The following is a 24453-nucleotide window of genomic DNA, read 5'->3' as shown; positions in this document are numbered from 1 at the left end:
AGAGGAAGTCAAAGAGCTCCAAGTGATTAGTGGAGTTGGGAAAACGGTAGAGACAACAGATGAATTTTACACAATGAGGTGCCGACCGGGCTAGCCGGGTGGGTAAAGCACCTGCCTGGCAACCCAAAGGTCGCGGGTTCGAATCCCGCCTCGGGCTTGGATCAAAGTACTGCAAAAACCTTGGGAGATGCATTATGGCCACAGAAGCTGATGCGCCAATAACTACCAAAGAAAAAAAAAAAAAAAAAAACACAATGAGGTAGAGAGATTTCAAGCCAGAGAAGATCAAAGAGAGGAGATTCCAAATTGCCAAGTCTCTGACAGGGAATATCAGAACGGACATATGCACAAGTAAGGAATTATACAGCGAATAATTTGGGCATCTGAGATGAGCAGTAGTTGAATCAACCGATAACTGAGATTCTCTCAGAAAAAGTACATGGGGTTTGGCAGACTGCAAGTGGAAATGGACATTGTTAAGATTAGAATTGAGACCACATATATTTGTGAAATGTAATTTCACAAATATACGTGGGAGGTTTAGATCTTTTTGCAGATAAGCTTGCTCTATTAGTTTGCCAATTCATGGTGTATTCAATAGTAAGAAAAAGTGGGTGGGACATGCTGTATGAAGTAATGAAATTTTTGGAGTACACATGGTAAGGATATACCCAGATCCTTGACATAACGTGGCCTCGACAAAGCTCCCCGCATACACACTATTCGGACTCCCTCCAGTCACTATCTGGCAGAGTAGAGGTAGCAAGATTATACACTAGCTGATCTGGAAGCCTCCTAGAGAGTTACCAATAGGTTCGGTCTGGTGTACTAGCTAGCGGCCGGCCTGCGAACACCATTTTAGAGCTGTACCCTCGAAATATAAGGAATATTGGATCTCACCACGATGTTCATCATAACCTCAAAGTCATCAATCATACTGCATGATGGAAGAGATGGGGAAGGGTTGACCGGAACTTAGCTCTAGAGACTAAACATGGGTTCCACCACTTCAAGCCTCCAATAAGCGAAGTGGTGGTATTGCACCAGCTGATGAGGGTCATCTACCACCTAGTGCTGCCTGGTAACACAGAGGAGCAGCATTCCTCCATGTGGTGTGGGCGCCACACCTCGACCCCTGCTTACGTTGGTTCACACCTGGGTGGTCACCCACCATGTACTTGTGCATGGAGGTTATACCCAGGATTACTAACAGTCCCACCATCGTGAAGGTGCAAGCAGAGGATTTGGCTGTCACAGACCATCTGGACTTCACCGAAATTGGGTCCACTTAACTTGAGTGTCACCTGAATATCAGTTCCATCAGCATTTTAGACTCCCAGGTAGGATGTACAGCTTGTCTGGCATATCTGAGAGAATGTCTGTGACAACCTCAAGGACCAAATATGGTCCTTGAGGTTGTCATTCCACAATTTTTTGTAAAGTTTGCACCAGCCGGTAAAAACTTATGTAAAGTTGAATTTCCACAAGTCAAGTATTACGTAAGCCGGAGAGTGGCTGTACATCACCGGCCAAAGAAAACATTGTGCTATGATGAAACACATCTTCAGTTATATGGAGCTCACAGAACATAGGATGATCACGTGTATATAGTGAAAAGGCCATTAAACTCAGCTAAGGTAATGTAATGGAACTTTGTAGCAAAATTTGCTGTAGGTCTGATTTTTGGAATAAATAAATTCTGGAAAGCAGAAATGTAAGCATGTAACTGGTTGACAGCTTCTTGTTTCTTCTGCAATCAAGTGCCCCCACCAATAGAAAACCACTTACTGAATAACATTTTATTCACTCAAGATAATGCCCCATAACTTCAAATTAACGACTCACTAAATGAGGTATTTACTGATGATGACACCAAAAATCAACTCTTGGCCTCCTCAATCTAGTCGCCTATGGCTTTTGGTTATGAAATTACAGTAAACCCTCACTAATCCAGTTACAGTTAATCCGGATTGAAATACAAAAAATTCTTTCATAACTGAGTACCATACTTTAAAGGCACACAGGATTTAGGAAGGCAGATGAGTCACTCTGACTGAGCAGAAAGAGATGGAACATATATCACATTGTCTTGCTTGTTGTTCAGTATCATTGTTGACGCTGAGTCAGATGGGTGTAATTACTTATATCGCTTCATTTGTGTACTTCTTTATACACACACACACACACACACACACATATATATATATATATATATATATGTATGTATGTATGTATGTATGTATGTACATAAGTTAACGTATTTTATATATTATGGGTTTATTTGTAAAATAATCCCATATTATTTGTAACCCCTGGCTTGTAGCCGTGAAGGGTATTGTGTACGGCATGTGCATTTTGTATGCAATAAAGAGTTCTTCTTCTAAATAATAAGAGGAGTTTACCTCAATATAGTACGTGGAACACTTCCTTATGATAATCTCCAGAAATTAACACGAAAAAATCGAAAACTTACATTAGAGTAAAAAATAAATAACACAAATTAATGATCTGGTATACAACATTTCTTGCAGTGATTGCGACTCGTCTTCCAAGGTTCGACACGATTTTCTCTGAATATTCGTGTAAATCAACATGAAGCTTCAGTTTGTGCTTCTCGTTCAGCAGCGTCAGAATTAGCCTTTCATGCCATTAACGAAAAACATACTTTTTTATTTAACGAGGCCAAAATACTTAATGTTCAACGTAATTATATGCGACTATTAATTGCAGAAACCGTAGAAATATATATATATATATAGTTTTTAAATAAAGGCTGTACAGTGATATTTTTTAAATTTATTTTCATCAGCACTAAACAAAAAAAATCATTAAATTCTATATCATTAAATTTTCTATTTATTTGTATTCTAAGTTTTTTTCTCTTTTAGGGCTATCTCTTGCTTCACTAATTCAGAGGACCTATCCCCCCAAATTAATCTGGATTAGCAAGGGTCTACTGTATTTAAATGAGAGTGTACTGTAACAATGTATGCATATTAACAGATTTGAAAACAAGCATTACATATCAGTAATTATCCAAACAGCTAAACTGATAACTATGGTGAAATATTACCTGGTGGCAAGTTTGAACTATTTTTTTTTTATATGACGAGTGAGTGAGTCTTTGTAAATGATTTTTTACAGCAAAAATATAACTCCTAGTAATGTTACAAGCTGGCCTCAATTAACGCGATTAATTTGTCCTGCGAACACACACACACAGCACAAAATGGAAACGTGTTAATCAAATATAATAATCAATAGGAAAATTATAATTGGTCCTTGACCTTCTGGAATGTCCATAAAGAATTTTTAAAATACCTTTTAAATAACTTTTCAACTGAATACAATGTAAAAGATAATGAAAATAATTATGGAATTAAATGTTCATTGCATAAAACAGCGGTTTCCAAACTGTGCACCGCAGAATATTTCAAATTTTCGAGGGAAACACAGTGATACTCGACATCTGTCGGACACCGAGCGAACTACTAACTCGAGATAGTTCACGGTTTCAACGTTTCTTATTAAGTTGTTTGGACTTTACTTAATAAACGGAACTGTTAGATATTTCTTTTGGTCTGGGTTCGCCGTGAAAAAATTACTGAGACACTAAGGGCGTCGTAAACTGAGAAAGTTTGAGAACCTCTGATATAAAATACACAATGAAGAAATGACTGTTGTGGAAATATTTGAACAGTGTTGACTTTTCTTTTCATCAATCAATTTCCGATAGCTGACAACAATCTTCTCTGGGCCCTGGTGAAATAAATATCTCAGACAACCTCAAACCTTTTTTTTTTGAGGTTCTCTGCGATATTTGAATTTTTAAATGCAAGTCTGTATTGACTTTATTAGCGGGAGAAACAAGTAACACGTCTTCTTCCGATTGTTGATGGAACACACCGAGGCAGGCAGCAGGCAAACGTTTGTTTATTGCCAGTCCGACGCATAGTAAGCTTAATGCGTAATTCAAATCTTTTTCAACTATTGCATAAAAAAAAAAGAAAAAAAGATCGCATTAGTGGGAAATTTGTATCGTGTAAAGTGAAAAGTGGTATAATTTTTTCAAATAGCGGTAACTGAAAATCGCGTTATGCAAGGCCTGGCTGTATATGCAAATGAAAAAAAAAACATTCACAAAACATATTTTTAAAGGAAAACCACATGATATTATAAATTTCAGTTTATAAATATACTTAAGATGTACAAATTCCCATCACTTTCAACACTGAAGTACACAATTGTTATTTTTCAGGATCCTTACTGGATCAATACCTTCAGAACAACATAAGAAAGGTTATCTGAAAGTGTCTCAATAAACTAAAATTTATACATAATTTCACATGGTAATAGTGTATTCCCTTCAAAACATTTGGAAAATATCACCACATAATGCCCTTTTCAAACTATATTAGAAAGAGTAATTGTTTCGCTACTCTTCAAAAGTCACCAAAGCAACTCACACAACTGTCCCAATGCAACATGAGTTCTGAATTCTGCTATCATTGAGGCTGACAGATTGTGTGGCCAGTGAGTGATGTACAGCAGTTTTGACACACTCATTAGATTTGAAATATTGGGCAGCAGGGCACTTCTTCAGGGAGCCTAATATTAAAATTCAGCCTCGGGAATGTTAACATTCCCAAATTCTGTTGGTAACAACATGAGGCTGAATATTGTCTGCAATATTCAGCCTCATGTTGAATGAGGCTGAATTTTGACTAGTAACAACTAGTAGCTTATTGACAGGAGCTACTAGTTGTCTTTGCAAAATGGCTCCTGTGAGATGCCCTCTCTTTCATTCATTGCAGATGAGCCTTCGTTTCCAGACTCATGAGTGTCAAACTGTTCTATATGTGGCTGAATACATGGGCTGACAGTTTCTATGACAGAAGGATTCAGAAACCTGTATCATATTGGTACAAATGCTTGCACTGATTTGGCGACTATGTTTAAAAATAGATATATATATACAGGGTGTCACAAAAATATTGGTACAAACGTTTAGGGGAGGTAGGTAACATCTAAAGGAATGTGAATCGCATAGGATTCACATAACCGGAAACGTCACCGTAAGTCGGTACACGGCGCTGTTCATCAGTTAGTGAGAGGGAAAATTTCTGGTTAACTCATTCAAGCAGTAGTCGCCGCGCGAAGAGCATGCATCGATATACGAACTGTGAGCAGCTGGCAGACATGCACCTAGTGTATGGATTAGCAGAGAGCCCACATGGTGTGCACCCACATGCGGGACAACATCGCTTCACAATAAATGTGTGGGCAGGTATGGTCGGTGACTGCTTAGTCGGACCATACCTGTTACCATCCCGCATGAACTCTGCTAAATATTGGATCTTTCTTGAACAAGTTCTACCAGGGTTACTTGACGATGTTCCAGCAAATGTGAGATGCAACATTTGGTTTCAACATGATGGGGTGCCTGCCCATTATGGAAGGTGTGTTCGTGACCATTTGAACAGGCGTTTTGGGCATCAATGGATTGGCCGTGGTGGACCCGTTGCCTGGCCCCGACGCTCACCTGATTTATCGAGCCTTGATTTCTTTCTGTGGGGGCCTCAAATCTATCGTGTATGAATCGCCTATGGAGATGAAAATGGATCTCGTGGCGAGACTCGTCTGCGCTGCTGCTACTGTCAAAGGAACTCCAGGTGTTCGACGGTGTCCACCAATCCAACGCATGCATCGCGTCTCATGGTGGAACCTTCGAGCATCTGTTGTAACATCATGAAATGCATCCATCTCATACTCCAATGTTAATATTATGTCAAATAAATGTTTGCCACTAATTACTGTCTTGTGTAATTTCTGCTTCTTGTGCCTCTGCTACTACTTTCCCGTGACGTTTCCAGTTATGGGTTCCTATGCAATTCACATTCCTTTAGATGTTACCTACCTCCCCTAAACGTTTGTACCAATATTTTTGAGGCACCCTGTATATATAAACCTTTTGTTTGCATATAATATTACTAGCATTTATAAAAACTTCAAAATTGCAGGCATATTATCCAAAAGTATTAGAAAGGCTGCTCTAAGTCTCATAAACAACATTCAGTTCTAAGGCTTGGCAAAGTAAGCTATTAAAAGTCATTAAGGCATTAAAAAGAAGAAATGTTAAAAGTAACTAAAATATAGTTACAGAATCACAGCAGTCAGTTGCTTCTTTTGATATTAGCTGACAATTTTAAAGCACCTTTTGGCTGACATAATTAATTAGTCTGACATAATTAATTAGTGAACTTACTTATCACTTTGATCTTTTTTAGTTTTATGAACAATACTGGTATTTGCATCTGAAGATCGTGAAGAGGATGATGAGTGCCTTCTACTTCTCTCTCTTTCTCTTTCCCTTCCTCTTCCCCTATCCTCTATCCTTTTAAAATTTGATGTTACTCGCTCCTGTTCTTCCTGCAAATATATCCAAAAAAAATAATAATAAATAAACATACAATTTTCATTTTCCTAATTATAGATATATTATTAGATATATTTTTTAAATAATTGTGGAGAAAAATATTAGTTAAATTTAATTAAAATTGCTGAAGAAATAAACTAGTTTTTTTTTAAATATTATATTTAAATAATATGACTAAGAAAATCAGTTTAGTATATATGGATCTCAGAGAACCAAATCTGATTTGAAAATATCTAATGATGAAGTGCCTTTTTCTTGAATTATGAAAAACCAAGTGCGACTCATGAAGTCAACATATATATATTACAATTTGGAATGTGGAAAATATGTTGTAGTAACTCCTCAAAGTGACTTGTGACATAACAATGCCTTTTCGGTGGTCCCACATAGAAGTGGTCAGGGTTCAAATTTGATGAAAGTTCTGGTTGTGCCATCCCCCACCACCACTTCCAATTCCAATATTTCATGGTACAACTGCTAAATGAACCACTTGAACAGACTAGAGCCTAGTTTTCAAAGCATGTTGCACAAACAGGGGCTCACATCAGGTGAGTATGGGCTTGGCACACCCAGGTTCCTGAGCTGTATATAATCAGTCTTCTCTTTCTTGGCAATTCCTTTCTACTTTTGATTCTCTCTCTCTCTCTCTCTCTCTCTCTCTCAGGGTAACTTGGAATTTTTTTTTTTTTTTTTTTTGGCTGGTACAGCATGAGCCACAGGCTTCCTTGCACCATATAGCTAATAATAATAATAACCCTGGGGTTTTACAAATGGAACTCAGAGGTTCTGAAAATATTCTTTTAATTTTCATCATTGATTTTGACATGAATAACACCTATGCTGGGGGTACCCTATGGCACTCAGGCTGTCAGGAAAAGTGAAATGTCTAACCGCTGTTATATCTCCAAAACTAACAGACAATAATATAAACAATTTATACTTATTTTGTCGAGTATATAATGTCATCGACAAATATGCAAGAAAAAATTAGAAATTTTGATATTTAATATATTTTTTTAAAAAAAAACTAAAAAGTTCACATTTTGGTTATTGACTATTGTGCCTTGGTTACTTTCACTCTCAATAACTTCTAAACTATGATAGATAGACAAACAGTAAGTGACAAAAAATGTTCAGTAAGAAATGTAGTTTTTACATCTATTAGTAGTTTTGATGTAGCTCTTATGGTTCTCGAGTAATAGCGATGCAAAGTTGAGAGAGTTGAAAAATTCAAGCATTTTCAAGTTTGTTTTTGCAATATCTTGAAAACTATAATGTTAGATAAAAACAATAAGCAACAAAATTATTGCCCTTTGAGAGCTCTACAACGAATATATAGATAGATATAGATAGGATAGACATATATAACTAGATTTCAAATTGGGTTTTTAGTTTTTGAGAGTTGAACAACTCGTTAAAGTAACTACGTTCAGTTCACATTTGTCGAGCAGTACAGTTGTGTTTCATTTAGTTAAGTTGTGACGATGCTGAAAGTTACATCAACTAAACATGTTCAAAGATTTCGACGAAATGACAAATCTAACATTGAAAAGCAAGCACCAAAGTCGGCGGCAGAAATCAAGAGAGAGTTGTAAGCGTAAACACGAGCAAGATCAATTAGAGGCAGATGTCTGGCCATCAACATCGAAAAGAACAGTACAATCAGCGAATGAAATTCGTCAAAAGTGTTATACATTAGCTTCAAAAGAATTTGAATGTTTTTGAACAACTCGTTCAGATATGTCTGCAGTGTTTGCAACAGACTGTCGCTTCAGAATGAATTGAGATTACCAAACCCAAACCAAATACAAAGTCTTGAAGATGAATTTCCAGAAGCAGAGAACATGGCATCGCTTATGTTTTGTAATACACGCTACACAAACTTAGAATCGGGAAATGTATCGCTGTTATCCAAGTCCAACGGCTTCATATATCATCCGTTTACATTGAATTTACCATCGCTCAATTGTATAAGCAAACGGTTGGTTTCGGCTATATTGCTATTCATGCAGATTCGACATTTGCGATATGAAACTGGCAGTTATGGTATCGTTGGACAAGTCATAAATGTTCCAGTTACAAGAATAATATGGTTTGAGAGTTGCCTCATGCTTTAGATGACAATTATTGTTTGCTTGTTTGTTATTTGGTTTTTAGGAGCATTAGCAACTAAGGCCATATTGCTCCGGGATATGCGGTGGTCATTCCCTGACCTTTCCGCATCCTCCGTATTTGGTGGTGACGGGCTCGAACCCCGTTCTAATCAAGAAGGGTGTGCTACGCACTGCTGCTCCTTCCCACCTGGCTACGGAGGTGCACGACAATCATGCATTCAACGTTCACATCAAGAAGCATTTGATTCATAAATCGACTTACTTGCAAGGATATGTGAGAAAATAAACAGTCAAATCGTGGCTAAGGTATTTAATCAGTACTCCTCTGTACAAATGTTATAACATCACAGTCAATCGTCAGTTGCTTGTTATAGTTTCATCGTCCCTCAATAGCGAACAACTAGACAATGTAGAGAAAATTGCGTCGTTGAAAGTAACATTGAATTACTTATGGCACAGCAACACTTTACTTTGGAATGAAGACAAATATCCTGCAATTGCACCTGGACAACACAATCAACCGATATTGATAATCTATGATGAACATGCTGAGAAACTGTCGTTTCCAGTGATATATACTTAGGCCATCCACGTAAATTTAAAGATGGATAACGTGTTACTTCGTTTATGATGGCAACTAGCAAAATAAGACGAAAAGATCGCCGAGGAGTAACGCCACATCATATTCTATACATGCCGATGAAAATTTTACACTTGAGAATAACTGAAAGTTTATATTCCACTTTCAAATGCATTGGAGAAAATTCCAACATAACAAAACGTATGATAGAAGACCAAAGATTTGTTGAAGAATGCATCGAACGTCACTTGGTCATTTCTCAAATCCATTCCAAATTCTGTACACTACTGGTCTCGACACAAGAAAGATGTCTTTGCTATGATCAAACAACTTAGTGAACCAACCATGTTTCTGACAGTGAATGCGACGGAGATTCGCTGGCCACATCTCTTGAAAACACTTCACAGACTAAACAGTAGCGAAGATAAAGAAGTTGACGATCCAATGAAAGAACTGACAGCATACGAAGTTAGTCAACAAGGATCCAATCACAAGTATAATATACTTCAATAAGCTAGTTGATGTTATAATGCATATACTGCAATCGAAAAGGTACAATCCTTTTGGGAAATTAAAAGTAATCGATTTCTTCAGTGTATAGAGTTCCAGCATCGTGGCAGTCCACATGCTCATTTTGCTGTGGCTACAAAACGATCCTAAAGAATTGGTTTCAGAAGATATGCCAAAGACTGTAGAAATAATGGATTAACTGTGCAGTGTCGATGCTTCAAATCTATCGACGTCTTACTCAAATCAAGTGCACAAGCATACATTTACTAGTTTCAAGAAGAATGATGATCGATGCAGATTCAATATTTCATATTAGTCTACGGATGAAGCTCTAGTTTTAATACCAATGAACACAAGACAATCAACATTCAAGTTTCAAATGGCATTTTCAACAATATAAGAAAGATCTTGAAGAGAAACATTATAATACATTCAAGCAGTTTCTAGAAGAGCACAAGTTGTATATGAAAACTTACTTCGATGTTATTTGATCAAGATTGACAAGACCTATTGTTCTAATGAAAAGAAATATAACAGAACTTTGGACAAATACCTTCAATCCTTGGATAGCTCGTATATTAAATTCAAATATGGATTTACAGTTCATACTTGAGGAACATTCATGCGCATCATAAGTTGTAGAATGTTAACAAAACCAACAGCGACATAAGCCATTTGTATCGAGAGATGATCAAATTGCAAGAAGAGTATCCAGATCAAGACTACACCGACTTGTTAAAACGTGTTAGCATTAAAATGTTGAACAGCATTGAAATGAGCTCGCAAGAGGCAGCTTGGTATTTGCTTCACCAGCCAATGTCTGAGGCTAGTAGAGAAGTTGTGTACATTCTCATGAGCATAAGAAAAATAAGAAGAGCAAGAAGCGAATGACTGAAGAAAATCTTGATGATGATTCTACCGACTTATGGAATGAAAATGTTACACATAAATATGAAAAAAGACCAAAAGATGGAGACCTTGGTCAGCTTTGCTTGGCTGATTTTGCAGCGAAATACAATGTTGTGAAAGGGCAATGTAAACCTAGAAAACAGGTGTGAGTCATAAGTTATCGCCACTATGAAATGTCTGAATTGGCAGTTTATACGTGAGATGGTTTTACTTTACTGACCTTTCGAAAATGAAATGGTTGATATCTTTGATTCAAACAAGTTTCTTCACATATACGATGAAAATGAAGAGTACTTTATAAATTGTCGCAAAAGGTACGAGTCGGACATCAATATTGACAAAACATTAGATCATTGTAGAAAACTTTGCATCGAAATGGACGATAAAGAGGACACTCAAGTGAAATGTGAAGAATATGTTCAGATTCGAATTGCAGATGCTAGTAACAGACTTCAAGAAAACAACAATGATACTGAAATGATTTCGGCAAACTCGCTATATGCTGTGGTACGTCAGTGCGATGTCATAGCCAGCGACGATTACTGAAAATTGGTTCGAATAACGAATAGAGATCAACGTGAGTTGATTCTTGAAGTTATACATCGAATAACAAATCGAGCTAATAACTGCTTCACTGCTTCAAATATTCTTTACTGATCCAGCAGGCTGTGGCAAGACGTTTACCTTGAAAATTATGACGGAAACTTACAATCGCTTAAGTCAGGCGCACAACTTGCTTAACAACTCATTCGTCGCCTGCGCGTCGATAGGAAAGGCAGCTGTAGCGATCAACGGTACTACAGTTCATTCGGCATTCAAAGTTGGTATGACGCAAATACATGGTGGTCTTGCTCGAGAAACTTTGTAACGTGTTTCAAAATGTTCAAGCAGTATTCATCAATGAAGTTAGCATTATCAGGTTCGTGTTATATACGATATAATCGTTTATGATCGAATTTGTGTAGTGTAAACACGTGTTATACGAGGACTGACTGTATTTATGTCTGTAAATTGCATGTGTTCTCTGGTCGAGTTGCCTGTTTTGCTGGACGAAAAACCTTGCTATCTACGCCTGAGACCAATTAACTCAGCCATGGAATGAAAAAAAGCCCATTAAAGTTCCTCGCATCATCGACGGGATTCGAACCTGGCCTTTTCCACCTGGTGTGGGGGAGGATAGTGACAATACCACTGTGCTACTCGCACAGGTCAAATCTTGCATAACAGGGTATTTTTGAGCTTTTGTGTGGGGGAAACCCTGCTATTATGTTGGATGTAATTTTTCAACATTTCCACTCCTTTTGAATTCCCACTGCTGACTCGCTAGTTATTCTGTTGGGAAATCCCCGTGTTACATTCTGTGCTATTGAACTTATGGAAAAATCTACATTTCAAGTTTTATTAGTATTGGATAGCAACACTAGGCCATCCAAAAGATTTAAGTCATTCAAACGTTGATTGTTCCTACCACCACAATTGTACTAGGTTAATACAACTACTTTCATTCAGCCATTAGATCAAGGCATTATATCCACCATTAAAACTCATTCCATCATAAAATTGTTACAATGGATTTGGAAAAAAATTGATTCCGAATCTATTGAAGTAATTGAAGCATGGAAACATTTCTCAACTGTGGACTGTATCAAAATCATAGCTTTATCGCTGAAAGCAGTAAAACCATCAACCATTGTTAATTCAACCATTGTTAATCAATGGTTGAATATAGACAAAAATGAACCCGGCTACGAAAAAATGACTGACAAAAAAATGACTGACAATGCCTTAATACAAAGTGCAAAAGAATCTACAGCAGGACCTGACAAGGATGATAATGAGGAATTACAGCCAGCTTGCAAATAAGTTGTAATGAAGCCCCAGCTGCAGAGACATTACTTAAATTCATGAGACGTCAAGATGATGTAGATTATATTGAAATTTTACAAATTCATGGACACAAGAAAAATAAGAGAAAAAATAATGCTACAAAAAAAAATCAAAAATTACAGATTTGCTATCAAAATCGATAAAATATTATTGTTATTGTTATATACATGTAATATTTTATGTTTTTGTGTGTTCTGGAAGTTATTTAAACAAAAAAACACGTAATTTTGGTTTACCTTGTTTTTCAATTATCAGGATCTAGCATCCCCAAATTACCACAGGTAATTGAAGTTTTACTGTACTAGGTGCTACCCAAAATTTACCAGAATGTATTTATAAAATAAATTAGACTCCCCTGGGTCTTATTTGCCAACATTACCTTCAAAGTAGTCCCCTTGAGAGCGTAAACACCAATTCCAGCACCTGGAATTAGGATGCATTCAAATCGTGGCGTCCCATTATTTGAATGCATCCTGAAAGTCCTCCTTCGTCATAATGTTCAGCACTATCTGCAATTCGGTTTGGATATCCTCTACGCTGTCAAATCTTCGACCCTTCAGCTTGATTTTCATTCTTAGGAAGAGGAAGAAGTCGCAGGGGGATAAGTCTGGCGAATAAGGGTGGGAGACAATTGTCATGTTGTTGGACGCCAAAAAATGCACCACAGCAAGAGACGTGTGGGCCAGCATGTTGATAATGAAGGACCCAGTTCTTTGTGAGCTACTTCTCTGGATGTTTCCTCCTGACGGTTTCCCTTAACCGCCTCAGTAGAACTTTGCATTGATGGTCTGGCCAGGAGGAATGAATTCCTTAAGGATAATCCCGTTATGTCAAAAAAAAAAAAAAAAAAAAACAAATCAGCATGGCCTTCACGCTACTCCTCACTTGACGGGCTTCGTTCGGTCAGGGCAAAGATGGGCTCTTCCACTGCGATGATTGTTGCTTGGTTTCTGGGTCATACCCATATACCCAACTCTCGTCACCAGTGACGACTGTAGAAAGGAAGTTCTGATCATTCCTGGCCCATTCTTGAAGATCTCTGCTAACTTCCAGGTGATGCTGCTTTTGGTCTTCACTCAGTATCCATGACATCAACTTGGCTGCATTCCTTCTCTTATTCAACTCATCTGACAAAATCTGCTGACACGTCGTACAATAGTCCTACAATTCCACAAATGTTGTGGATGGTCTGCCTGAGGTCCTCGCAGATCGCCACCCAAACTTTTGCAACATTTTCCAGGGTGGTGCTCAATGATGGGCCCCAGAGCGATCGTTATCATCAACCGACATTCGGCTGCTTTTAAAACGGTTAAACGAGTAGTAGGTCTGTGTCTGGCCTAAAGCATTATCACCAAAAGCTTGTTTAAACTTCTTATGGGTTTCTGCTGCTATATTGTAAGAAGGAAACAAAACTTGATGCAAGCACGTTGCTCTTTCACATCAGCCATCACAAACTAAGCAAAACCCCCACCACCAAAGAACTGTGCATAAATATTCAATGACTCTATCCAGCCCGACACCACGTGGCACACTGATTCACAAAGGATGCATGCAGTGTTACCTAGCACCACACATGTCCATATTAGACGTAGTTCCCGCACAACATTCAAATTTCGGGAACATTTTGGTAGCACCTTGTATGTATATACTCCGGAAAAGGTGAATATATCTCAGAAATAAAAGAAAAAATATTGAAAATGATTTAATTACACCACTTTTCAAATAGCACAACTAAATTTTCTGGAGTAAACAAAAGACTGCCTTGAATGTATAACACAAATAATGGTGAAAAAAATTATTACCAGTCTTTTTTTGATTTCTTCTTTCTTCTGCTCTAAGAATATAGAAGGAATTCCATCTGCATTATCTTGGGCACTTAATAATAAAGTCCATAAATCTGACATAAAATCACGGGCATTTTTTCCATTCAGAAACCCTGTGAGATTAATTTGCATCATTCTGCCATCTGGATGCTGAAAAAAGATATTCAAAAGTTAAAACCTAAATTAAGAGAAAAACTGAATTAAAACAAATTAATTAATACTACAATCTCTTCAAACAGTTCATGAAATAAAGTAATTATATACCTGATGTTATTCACTGAATTTAAACTGAAAACAAGTGAAGTTATTTAATAATTTATCAGCTTTCGATATTAAAATATAATTGCATTTCTCTAACACTACAGCTCTATCAAGGAATAGCAGAAAACAAAGGTGATTGCAGCTTAAATATTCCACATTCTCTTTGTTCATGTCTCAGAAATCCTTATTTTATCTTGTAAATGGATAGGGACATCTCTTACTATATGCTTATCTGCTTAAATCCTGTTTATATCAGATCATATCACTGTGTTCTTCATCCGTTACCATCTTAACAAAACAAATTCCATGTGAGCATGGTTAATTTTCAAAAATAAATTTCAGAATATATTGTGTACATTGTCAGACGAAAGTTAAGATATAAATGAAAAATTTGCATGATTATGCAAAATAATAATGCAAGTCAATGAAATTTGGTATAGAAACATACATTATTACATGACAGTGGCATGCATTATCTCATAGAAACGGTATGTCATTTCCGAAATATGGAAAATTAGCTCATACGAGATAATCTATCCCTACCAGCCAGGCAAATCTCTCACAATAAGCTCTCATGCTGTTAATAAGAATACTCCAGAGTCCTAGCAGTAATGAAGTGCACTTTTCCAGGGGAACTGTTTGTAACTCCTAACTAATTGGGAGTGGACAAATTTTTCTCCCAGGATATCTCACATATTCTGAATTAGCTTCATTCTGAGGACACTGGTGGTAACACCATTCTGAAAATAACTTTCCAACAAGGAAAGTTTTCCACCACTAGCTGCACTCTATGGGAGAGTATTATCATCCAGTAGATGGATCTGAGACCTACAGTTCCCCTAAAAATGTCTGATATGACACAGGGTTCAGGGATTTCACATCTATACTTAAGAGCAGACACAGTCCATCTTTCAAAGATGTGTGGCTCTATTCATGCACTGCACATTATGCACACCCAAATCAAAACACCATATTACTTCTTCTATAGTGGGCATTTTCCAAATCTGAGCTCCTCAGATGAGTATCTGGACTAGTTCATAAATATCTCACTGAATCACTGCTTTGGGTACATCTGACACATTCATGGCACCACTTGAAATGGTCGCTTGTTGGCATAGAGTGCGACACAAATCATGGGTTGCTTACGTTGACTTCTCTCCCACAGTCTACCACATAATTCAGCAGTAGATATTCCATCCTCGTGTGGCTACAAACCCAGAAGAGGTTTATGCTGTCATTTCTCTACACCATCTAGTAGTCAGTGCGACATATCAGTAATTTGCTGTGTTTTGACCCTTGGTTGTCCTTGCACAGTTGTCTAAGATAGTCAGCTGGAAATGTCTAAACAACTGGGATAGCATTCTCTTACATCCTGCCAACCAACCTCCACTGCAATGAATCACTCATGCAATGTCTGTTGCCCAACTGATCTAAGAAATACAGTGATTCCCACTTAAAACCATTCATATTTGCATATCAGAATGATGCATCTGTGCTCATTTGCAGTTACTTGATATATATTGCACAATTTATATATTTACATAACACATTACAAGTACTCCAACAAAATTTGTGATAAGACATTTTGACTATGCAGTTGAGCATACAGGCATACACACACAAATACAATAGAGATAATGATCAATACGGTATAACCATCATGCAAGTATTTGTCTCCCCCCACAATTTTTAAAATAGCAGCTTATTTTCATTAAATAAGTCTGGATAACGAAATATATGAGGGATGCAATAGAAATGCAAGTCAAGTTATAAATCAACTTCAGTTCAATTTACAAATTCAAAAGTATCAAATTTCGACTATACCTTTAAACTTTTGACCATTGGAATATAAACTGTGATTTCAATTATTGCACCCTACTTTGCAGTGCAGGGTAAAGTACTAAGAAAATGAGTTAAAGTTAATCAGTAACTAAGAAATTATCAATGGAAGATGAAAATTTCTCAGTAACTTAGAAAATGTTTTTAACAATGTCTTAGAAAACTTAGAAAATAGTAATTAACTTAGAAAATAGTGATAAGCTTCCACTTATCCAAATACTAATAAGAAATGTTTAGAAACTTCTTTTTAAAGATAACTCACCTGTATAAACCTGCATACATAAAAATTTAGAGGAGAGTTATCTTTAAAAAGTTTCTAAAGATTTTTTTCTAAAGCAGCTTATCAACAGCTTAGTTTGCTTAACTGAAATGAACAGAAAAACCACGACTTCATCCCAACTCCAACTGGAAAATTAAATCCTTATTCTGGAGCACTTTATCATATCTTAGGTAGTTTTCTCTATTTTATGCACACTTTAAAATAGAAATGCATGCAACAACCTCCAAGCTCTCTAACATAGATCCAATATAAACTTTGCAACCAAAAACACAATAGTATGCATCCCCCATACCTCTCCTTTGGGGGAGGGAGAAATGTACATATTCCTCCTTTCCCTCTGTTGGTGATCATAATTCTGATTCACCTTAAATATCCATTCACATATCCAGCATACTTTACCATATCATAAACACACATTGCTATAAAAGATTAATGGGACTCTGCTCAAATTATCAGTGGACTAAAACGTAAATTGTCTTTATTTGATGTATCATATTTCTACATAGGGGATTAGAGGGGAACATGTGTGTTATCAGACACTCCGTCTAAAACACTGATGGATCCAATATCTTTCTATTTTAGAAGATTTAGAAGAAGTCTGGTTGGCTTACCTCCCTAAAATCCCCTCATGCACACCTTCTCAATGGTAAGCTGTGTTATGTCACTTTGGTGGCAACAAACCGTAGAGTGGTTCTCTTCAAGACATCTGGTCAGCGTGAACAGGAAAAGACCAAACCCTCCAGCACATGACAACATGATGAAGCAAATGGCCCTCAGTCTCCAGAGGCTTTCACTCCCCCTCTTACGGCAGCGAGAGGATCAGAGTGGAAGCAGTGGGGTGCTAAGAATCTCTGGGTACGATGAGCTGCCATGCATAGAAACTGAACTTGGCCTGTTACAATGTAAGATCGCTCATCAGTGAAGATAGATTACTAGAGCTGGAAAAGGAATTAGAAAATGTGAATTGGAATACGATCGGATTGGCTAAAACAAGAAGAAATGAATCACTTATAAGTTTATCAAGTGGAAATCTGATGTACACCAGTGGAAATCTGATGTACACCAATGGAAACAGTGAAAAGAGCAGCGAAGGTTAAGTTGGTTTTCTGGTCCATAAAGATATAAAAAACAACATTTTGGAATTCAAAAGCACATCACCAAATGTGTCAAGACTACTACTCAGGATTTCTAAGAGCTACATACTAAAGGTTATAATAATATATGCACCAACATCAAGTCATGATGATGAAGAGGTTGAGGAAATGTACACCGAAATTGAGAGACTTCTACATGAACAGAAAACTGACTACACCATCATTATGGGGGACTTCAATGCTAAGGTTGGAAAGAGACAAAACAGCACAGAAAGGAAAACTATAGGAAATTTTGGAATTGGTGAAAGACTTGTGGAATTTGCAGAATCTCAAGAAATGTCAGTAATGAACACTTTTTTTTTTCAAGAAAAGGGTGAATAGAAAGTGGACATGGAAGAGCTCAAATGGATTAACAACTAATGAAATCGACTTGGTCCTCACTAACAGAAGATATATTTTGAACGATGTTACCATTCTGAACAAGGTAAATGTTGGAAGTGATCACAGAATGGTAAGATGCACACTTGATACAGATGTAAGAAAAGAAAGGGAAAAAACCGACTCGAGTAAATAATGTGAAGGTCTTGGAGATAACAGAAGAGGAGAAAAAGTAGTATGTACTAGAACCTAAGAACAAGTTTCAGCTTCTACTGGCCTTTTAGGACCACGATATCGACGAGGAATAAAACTTTTTGAAAGTGATAAAGCCTGAGAAACCTATAGGTAAAAAGAAATCCAAAGAAAAAAATTAGTCAGGAAACACTTGTCACTTGATGAACCGAAGATGACAAATGAAGAAAAAGATAAACACTGACAAGGACAGAATTGAGAATACTGAGTTATGCAAAGCCATTAAAAAGAGACTCAGAGAGGACATAAGATGATTTAACACAAGAAAAGTAGAACAAGCATTAAGGGAAAATGAAGGACTTTAATTAGCAGCCACGAGCAGTAATACAGAACGACAAATGATACTGAAACTGAAGAATAGCAATGGTGTACTTATGAACAGCAGAGCAGGCATAATTCAAATAGCAGAAGACTATTATAAAGAATTATACAAGGAGCGAGGAAATGATGCCAGCAGTGGGGAAGGTGGATGACAAATTAGCAACACATACCCGATATCATTCCTGATGAGGTAGAACATGCATCGAAGAAAATGAAGAATCAGAAAGCACTGGGTGAAATGTAGTTACCATACAGTTGTTAAAATTGGGAGGAAGAGACGTGAAACATAAAATGGCAAGACTCTTCAGAGTACATTAGGAAAGGTGTGATGCCTAAGGAGTGGAATAATGCAATCATAATTTTGCTGTATAAGAAAGGAGATAAATCAGAAATTGGAAATTATAGACCAATTAGCATATTGTCTCACATCTACAAGTTGTTTACAAGGGTCATTACTAACAGATCAGAAAGAATACTTGATGAGAATCAATCGAAAGAGCAAGCTGGCTTTAGGACAGAATTCTCAACTATCGATCACCTTCACATAATATTGCAGCTAATGGAGAAAGCAAGTGAATATAAAACACCATTATGCCTGGAATTTGTGGATTATTAAAAAGGCATTTCACTCCATACAGCATAAGGCAATGTTTCGGGCACTGGAAAGACAAGGCATAGACACCACATATATTAGGATTTTGAAGAAAATATAGGAGAACGCTACCTCCTTTATTAGACTAGACAAAGACAGCAGCAAATTTAAAATCAAGAAAGGAGTTACAATATCTCAGAAGTTGTTTACTGCTGCCCTTGAGGAAGCTTTCAGAAGATTGGGCTGGTCGCAAAAAGGAGTCAATGTGAATGGAAAGTGCTAATAAGCCATGGTCCCAAAGAATTAGAGGAAAATCTTAATCAGTTATGCAGAGTTAGTAAGGATTTCGGACTAAAGATGAATATGGCTAAAACAAAAGTAATGATGAACAAGTATGCCACAGAAAGGGATATAATCATTGAAGGAGCAGTAATTGAAAAGGTGGATTCAATACTTATCTGGGATAAAACATTAGCTGTAATAATGATAAATGGCTGGACGTCAAGAGAAGAATAAATTTTGGATGAATAGCATTCAGGAAATATAGTCACATAATAAGGAACAATATCCCAATGTGTCCGAAACGTAAAATAAAGAACCAACGTATACTCCCCACTATGATTTATGGAAGTGAAACTTGGGCACTCGCCAAAAGAATGGAAGAGAAGCTGAAAGCTACACAGCAAAGAATGGAACAAATTATTTTAGGAATCAGACTGTTAGATAAGAAAAGAAACATATGGATTAGACAGCAAACATAAAGGACATTCTTATCAAAACTAAAGAACTGAAATGGACTTGGGCAAGACATATAGCTCGAAGACATGAAAGGCTTATGAAAGATGGACTGAAAATAACAGAATGGTACCCAAGAGGGGCTAAAAGATAACCTGGAAGACAACAATGGAGATGGACAGATGAAATTCACAAGTTTGTGGGTAGTAAATGGATGGCCTTTGCACAAAACAGGAGGAACTGGAACATTGCTAGAGAGGCTTTCATCCTGCAGCAGACTGAAAATGGCTGATGACAATGATGATTTCTACATACACTCCCACTTGATGCTTCATCCAGTGCTTCACAGGTTTATGCATGCCATTCGAGTAAAATTCTTTTGTTGAGTGGCTAACTGCATCTTTACAGATGCTTTCTTTATAAGAGTCATATCTGTTGCCCTGGAAATGTTCTTTAAGCTTTGGAAAAACAAAAATAAGTTGCCTGGAGACAAATCTGAACTACAGAGTTGTTCTGCCTCCGAGGGAGGATGCAGAACAACTCCAAATCCAGGGAACAAAATTTTTGCCAATGGTGTAAGCAAGGTCATGTGTTGCTGTATTAAAGTAGTACTGCTAGGCTTCACTTATTTGTTTTTATGAGCTTTTTCAATATCTCAATGTATAAGACTGAATTGACCATGTTCCCCTTTTTTCACCCAAAAATTCAGGACTTCATATAAAAATTTCTGAAAAAAGTCAACATTACTTTGCTGCCTAATGCTTTGGCTTTGAATTTTTTTGTACATAGAGATATTTTATAGTGAAATTCATCAGACTATCTTTGCTTCCCAGATTAGTGGTGAATCCATGACTGACCCGTCAGAATGTTTAAAAATGCACCCTACAGATCTAACATTTTCAGCACTCAAACTCAAGTGCACATTGTTTGAACTGTATACTCAAAGGTGCCTTCATTAAAACAGCATAACTTGTAAATGAATAACTACATAGAAATGCTATTGTATATAAAGGAACTAGCATCCATTAACTACATGGAGGACCTAGTTGGAATTTGCTTAGGCATCTAGTTATGAGTTTATAAACTGAGAGGTAGTACTTTTCAGCCAACCCCCCTCCTCCATATACATGCCATGCACAAAAATACTAACATGCTTTTCCCATGATTTGAAAATCAACTGCAAAGTAATCAGCCTAAGCACATACAGTATTATGTGTAATGCAACCAATGTCTATGGCCAATTATCTATCTTTCAAAAGGGAATCACTAACTTCATAAATATGGAGTTAGGGGATTCTGCCTACTATTGCTATATTTTGCCTGCTCTTAGCATCCTTGAAATTTGAGTTGGTCATGGCAATAGGAAATGAAATGTACTGACTGGCAATTAAAATTTACCAAGCAAATTTAAATGCATTCTGGTAAAAAGACCAGTTCCCTCAATCTTCCTCAGACTTCGTGAACCCTAGAATTTTTGTTGGTATTTACATATCCTGCATATAGTATCATACAATAATAGATACCAACTTGATTTAAAGTGAATACCCATCTATTAAAATAGAAATGAATTTGGCATCAGCTACTTCCCTTAATAACCGACTTCACTTACAAATAAAAAAACTGTTTACCTTGCACAATAAAGGAAGAAAAAAAATTATTTTTTCAATTTCTGACGGTTTGGGCATCTTATTTTATAAAGTAATTCTGAAAACAGTGTCCATACAGGCATTGTCTGAAATAAAACCAGGAAATAATTAAGTTTTTGGTTTAAAAAATATTGATGATTTTTTTTTTCATTTATTTTCTAAAATTTATTTAATGAATTACTTTAATTTTTTTTCTTTTAAATTTGTATCTGGAATGCTTGGGTAACTAAAAAAAAAAATATACAGACCTATTTTACAAAAACCTTTTTGATTTAAACCAATCATAAAATAGTTCAAAGGAACAAATCACTGTAATTTACAATTTTGACTCTTTCATTTTAAATTAAAGTTTTAAAAATCATTAATTTAGCCAGCTATACCAGCTGTATATGCAGAAATGACATTACAAGAAAACAGACAATGGTATGGAACAAACCTTCCAACATACAATCAGTGAATTTTCTTCAAATGCCAGTTTCAATAAAAATAAAACTATAACTAGAATTCAAAACTAAATTCTAACAATATGCAATTTAAAAATTTCCAGACAGATGCCCACAGTAAAACAAGCCTTATACTATGTATTATGTGTCTTATATCAGATTTCATTATTTTGCAACATGTAGTGGTCCCGGTTTGGTTATAGCACTAAAAGTTGGGAGCATCACTGATAAAGAGATTTAAGTACTACATGGAGTGATACTTCAAGTTGGTCAAAATTTTAATCCAGTATCAATTGTGTGGATTTGACCTCAGGAAAATAACTGTTGTGCATTAATTAAAGATTAAAAATCTGAATTTTTTTCTACCTTGCTAAGTACTGAAACTGTATTCAAGATGTTTTATAAGTGAAACTAGTTTACCCGGAATTAAAATTGCACAAAAAACCTGTCCGGTCCCACACTATTTAATGTTTTTGCCTTTTGCTTCAACATGCTAGTTTCACCTTCAGCATCTCGTACATATGTTTCTCACACATGTAGTTTGAAATTGGTACATCAGCTGACATTGTAGCAAAAGCATCTGCAACAGAAATTGGTTCCTTTTTGCTTGCTTTGTTGTAAAAAAATGTGTTTTTTGTCCCAATTATTACTGATGTAAAATGGTTTTTATTTCTATCATCATTAATTATTCCTTTATTATATGACAAAGCACATTAATGTGCATATACGTGAGTTTGAAATTTTGCGTTCTTAACGGTTCTCAACTGGAAAAATGGAAGTAACTATTAGTATCATGTTTATATTTTATAACTGTAACTTTGATAATTTTTTTCATTTTCAACAGAATTTTTTTTTTGTTGTTGTTGTTGTTTTGCTTTGGAATGAGCTAGCAACAAGATCTAGGATAATTTGGTTGATGGGCTGAGAAATGGAAGTTGAAGTTTATCATTGATAAATGTGAGGTACTGCACATGTACACAAGTAAAATTTGATAATTTGTGTAAAAAACATTTCTGGCAGTATTTTTGAATATTTTAATTTTTTTTATTAAAAATTACATATAACAGGTACTACAATCCATTAAGAAAAGAAGAAATACTAGTGTACTGAAAGCAGAATTAAAAAAAAAAAAATCCAAAAATTTTTCCAGAAATAAAAACAAAGTTTGGCACCTGTCAGGATCTGGGCAGCTGTATTCGTTACAAACTGGGGCACAACTGTTGCCAGGTTAAGTGAATACACACATTACATCACTAAGTGTCTCACATCCCAAATTTATTTATTACACATACAAAGTAAGCCCAATTTGGTATAACAAGTGCAAGCCAAAAAAACAGAACCGAGAATTGAATATTTCAAGTTCTATTTTTATATTCATGCTTCAGCAAGTCTCACTTCATCATCAAGTCATTACTCTATGAGTGAATGTCAATTACTGGTAATGCACACTATGCAAATGTATATAATACAAACGTAAACAATGTGCACTAGGCAAAATATAAAATCTTTAATAATCAAAACTACATTGGGTGCAGTGCCCCACATTGCCCTCTTTCAAGCTGTTCAGACATAGATTAAAATTGGGTTTGGTAGATTTGAAAAACCTTGGATTCAGAGGAGGTCCCTACAGACTGGAGAAGTGCGAATATACAGTAGGCTCTCGATTTTCTGGGATAGATGGTAAAAAACAAATCCCAGATAATCGATTTCCCAGTTAATCCAAAAATACAAAAGTCCCCGACATACGTAAGAGATATGTTCCAGGACTTCTTACTCCATCGAGTCTTACGTAACTCGGGAATGATTGATAACATATTGCTACTATATTATTATTGACAAATCTGAATTCCGCGCGATATTTGTTAATGTTTAACCATTTTGATACAACCTTATTATAATGATTCCTTAGAGATTTAACAGATACACCGTTTTTAAACTTTTGAATAATTTTAAGTTTTTGTTTAACTGAAAACGCAACTCTTTTGCGTTTACCCATTATTTTCGCAATTTCTAAACAAAAAAAAATAAATAAATAAATAAAATAAAAAATTACTATAAAAAAAATTCCAACATCCCTGACATAAATAACGAAACAAAATTTGTCCTTTTGAACTGCAACGGAACACAACAATCGACACGACGCACTAGAACAAACCAAACATTTGGGGTCTCTCTCTTTTTTTTTTTTTTTTTTTTGAGCAGCGGGGATTACAAGATAATAGGTACACTAATCTCCTAATGACAACTTATAATGCCGCTTGTCGCTTATTTATGACTTGCGAAATATCTGTTTATACCTATTCTAGTTATTACTTGAATTTTTTGATTTCTGGTTGTTTTTTTTTTTTTTTTA

At 36.1% G+C, this 24453-nt stretch overlaps 1 protein-coding gene across 8 annotated transcripts in view; it reads right to left on the bottom strand.

The window, feature by feature from the left end:
* Window positions 1–24453, bottom strand: part of LOC150081336 (uncharacterized) — a 290310-nt gene that overhangs the window by 158357 nt on the left and 107500 nt on the right. For all 8 annotated transcript variants that reach the window (XM_090379683.1, XM_090379684.1, XM_090379685.1 and 5 more), the window contains 2 exons: window positions 14239–14409; window positions 6266–6429 (listed from right to left, as the gene is read on the bottom strand). In XM_090379683.1, the coding sequence (XP_090235809.1) occupies window positions 6266–6429; window positions 14239–14409 (335 nt within the window). The remainder of the gene's footprint in view (window positions 1–6265; window positions 6430–14238; window positions 14410–24453) is intronic.

The sequence above is a fragment of the Mastigoproctus giganteus genome, chromosome 8 (assembly GCF_048544385.1).
Source record: "Mastigoproctus giganteus isolate SK-2022 chromosome 8, ASM4854438v1, whole genome shotgun sequence".
Classification (NCBI taxonomy): domain Eukaryota; kingdom Metazoa; phylum Arthropoda; class Arachnida; order Uropygi; family Thelyphonidae; genus Mastigoproctus; species Mastigoproctus giganteus.
This window is presented reverse-complemented; position numbering and strand designations above follow the sequence as displayed.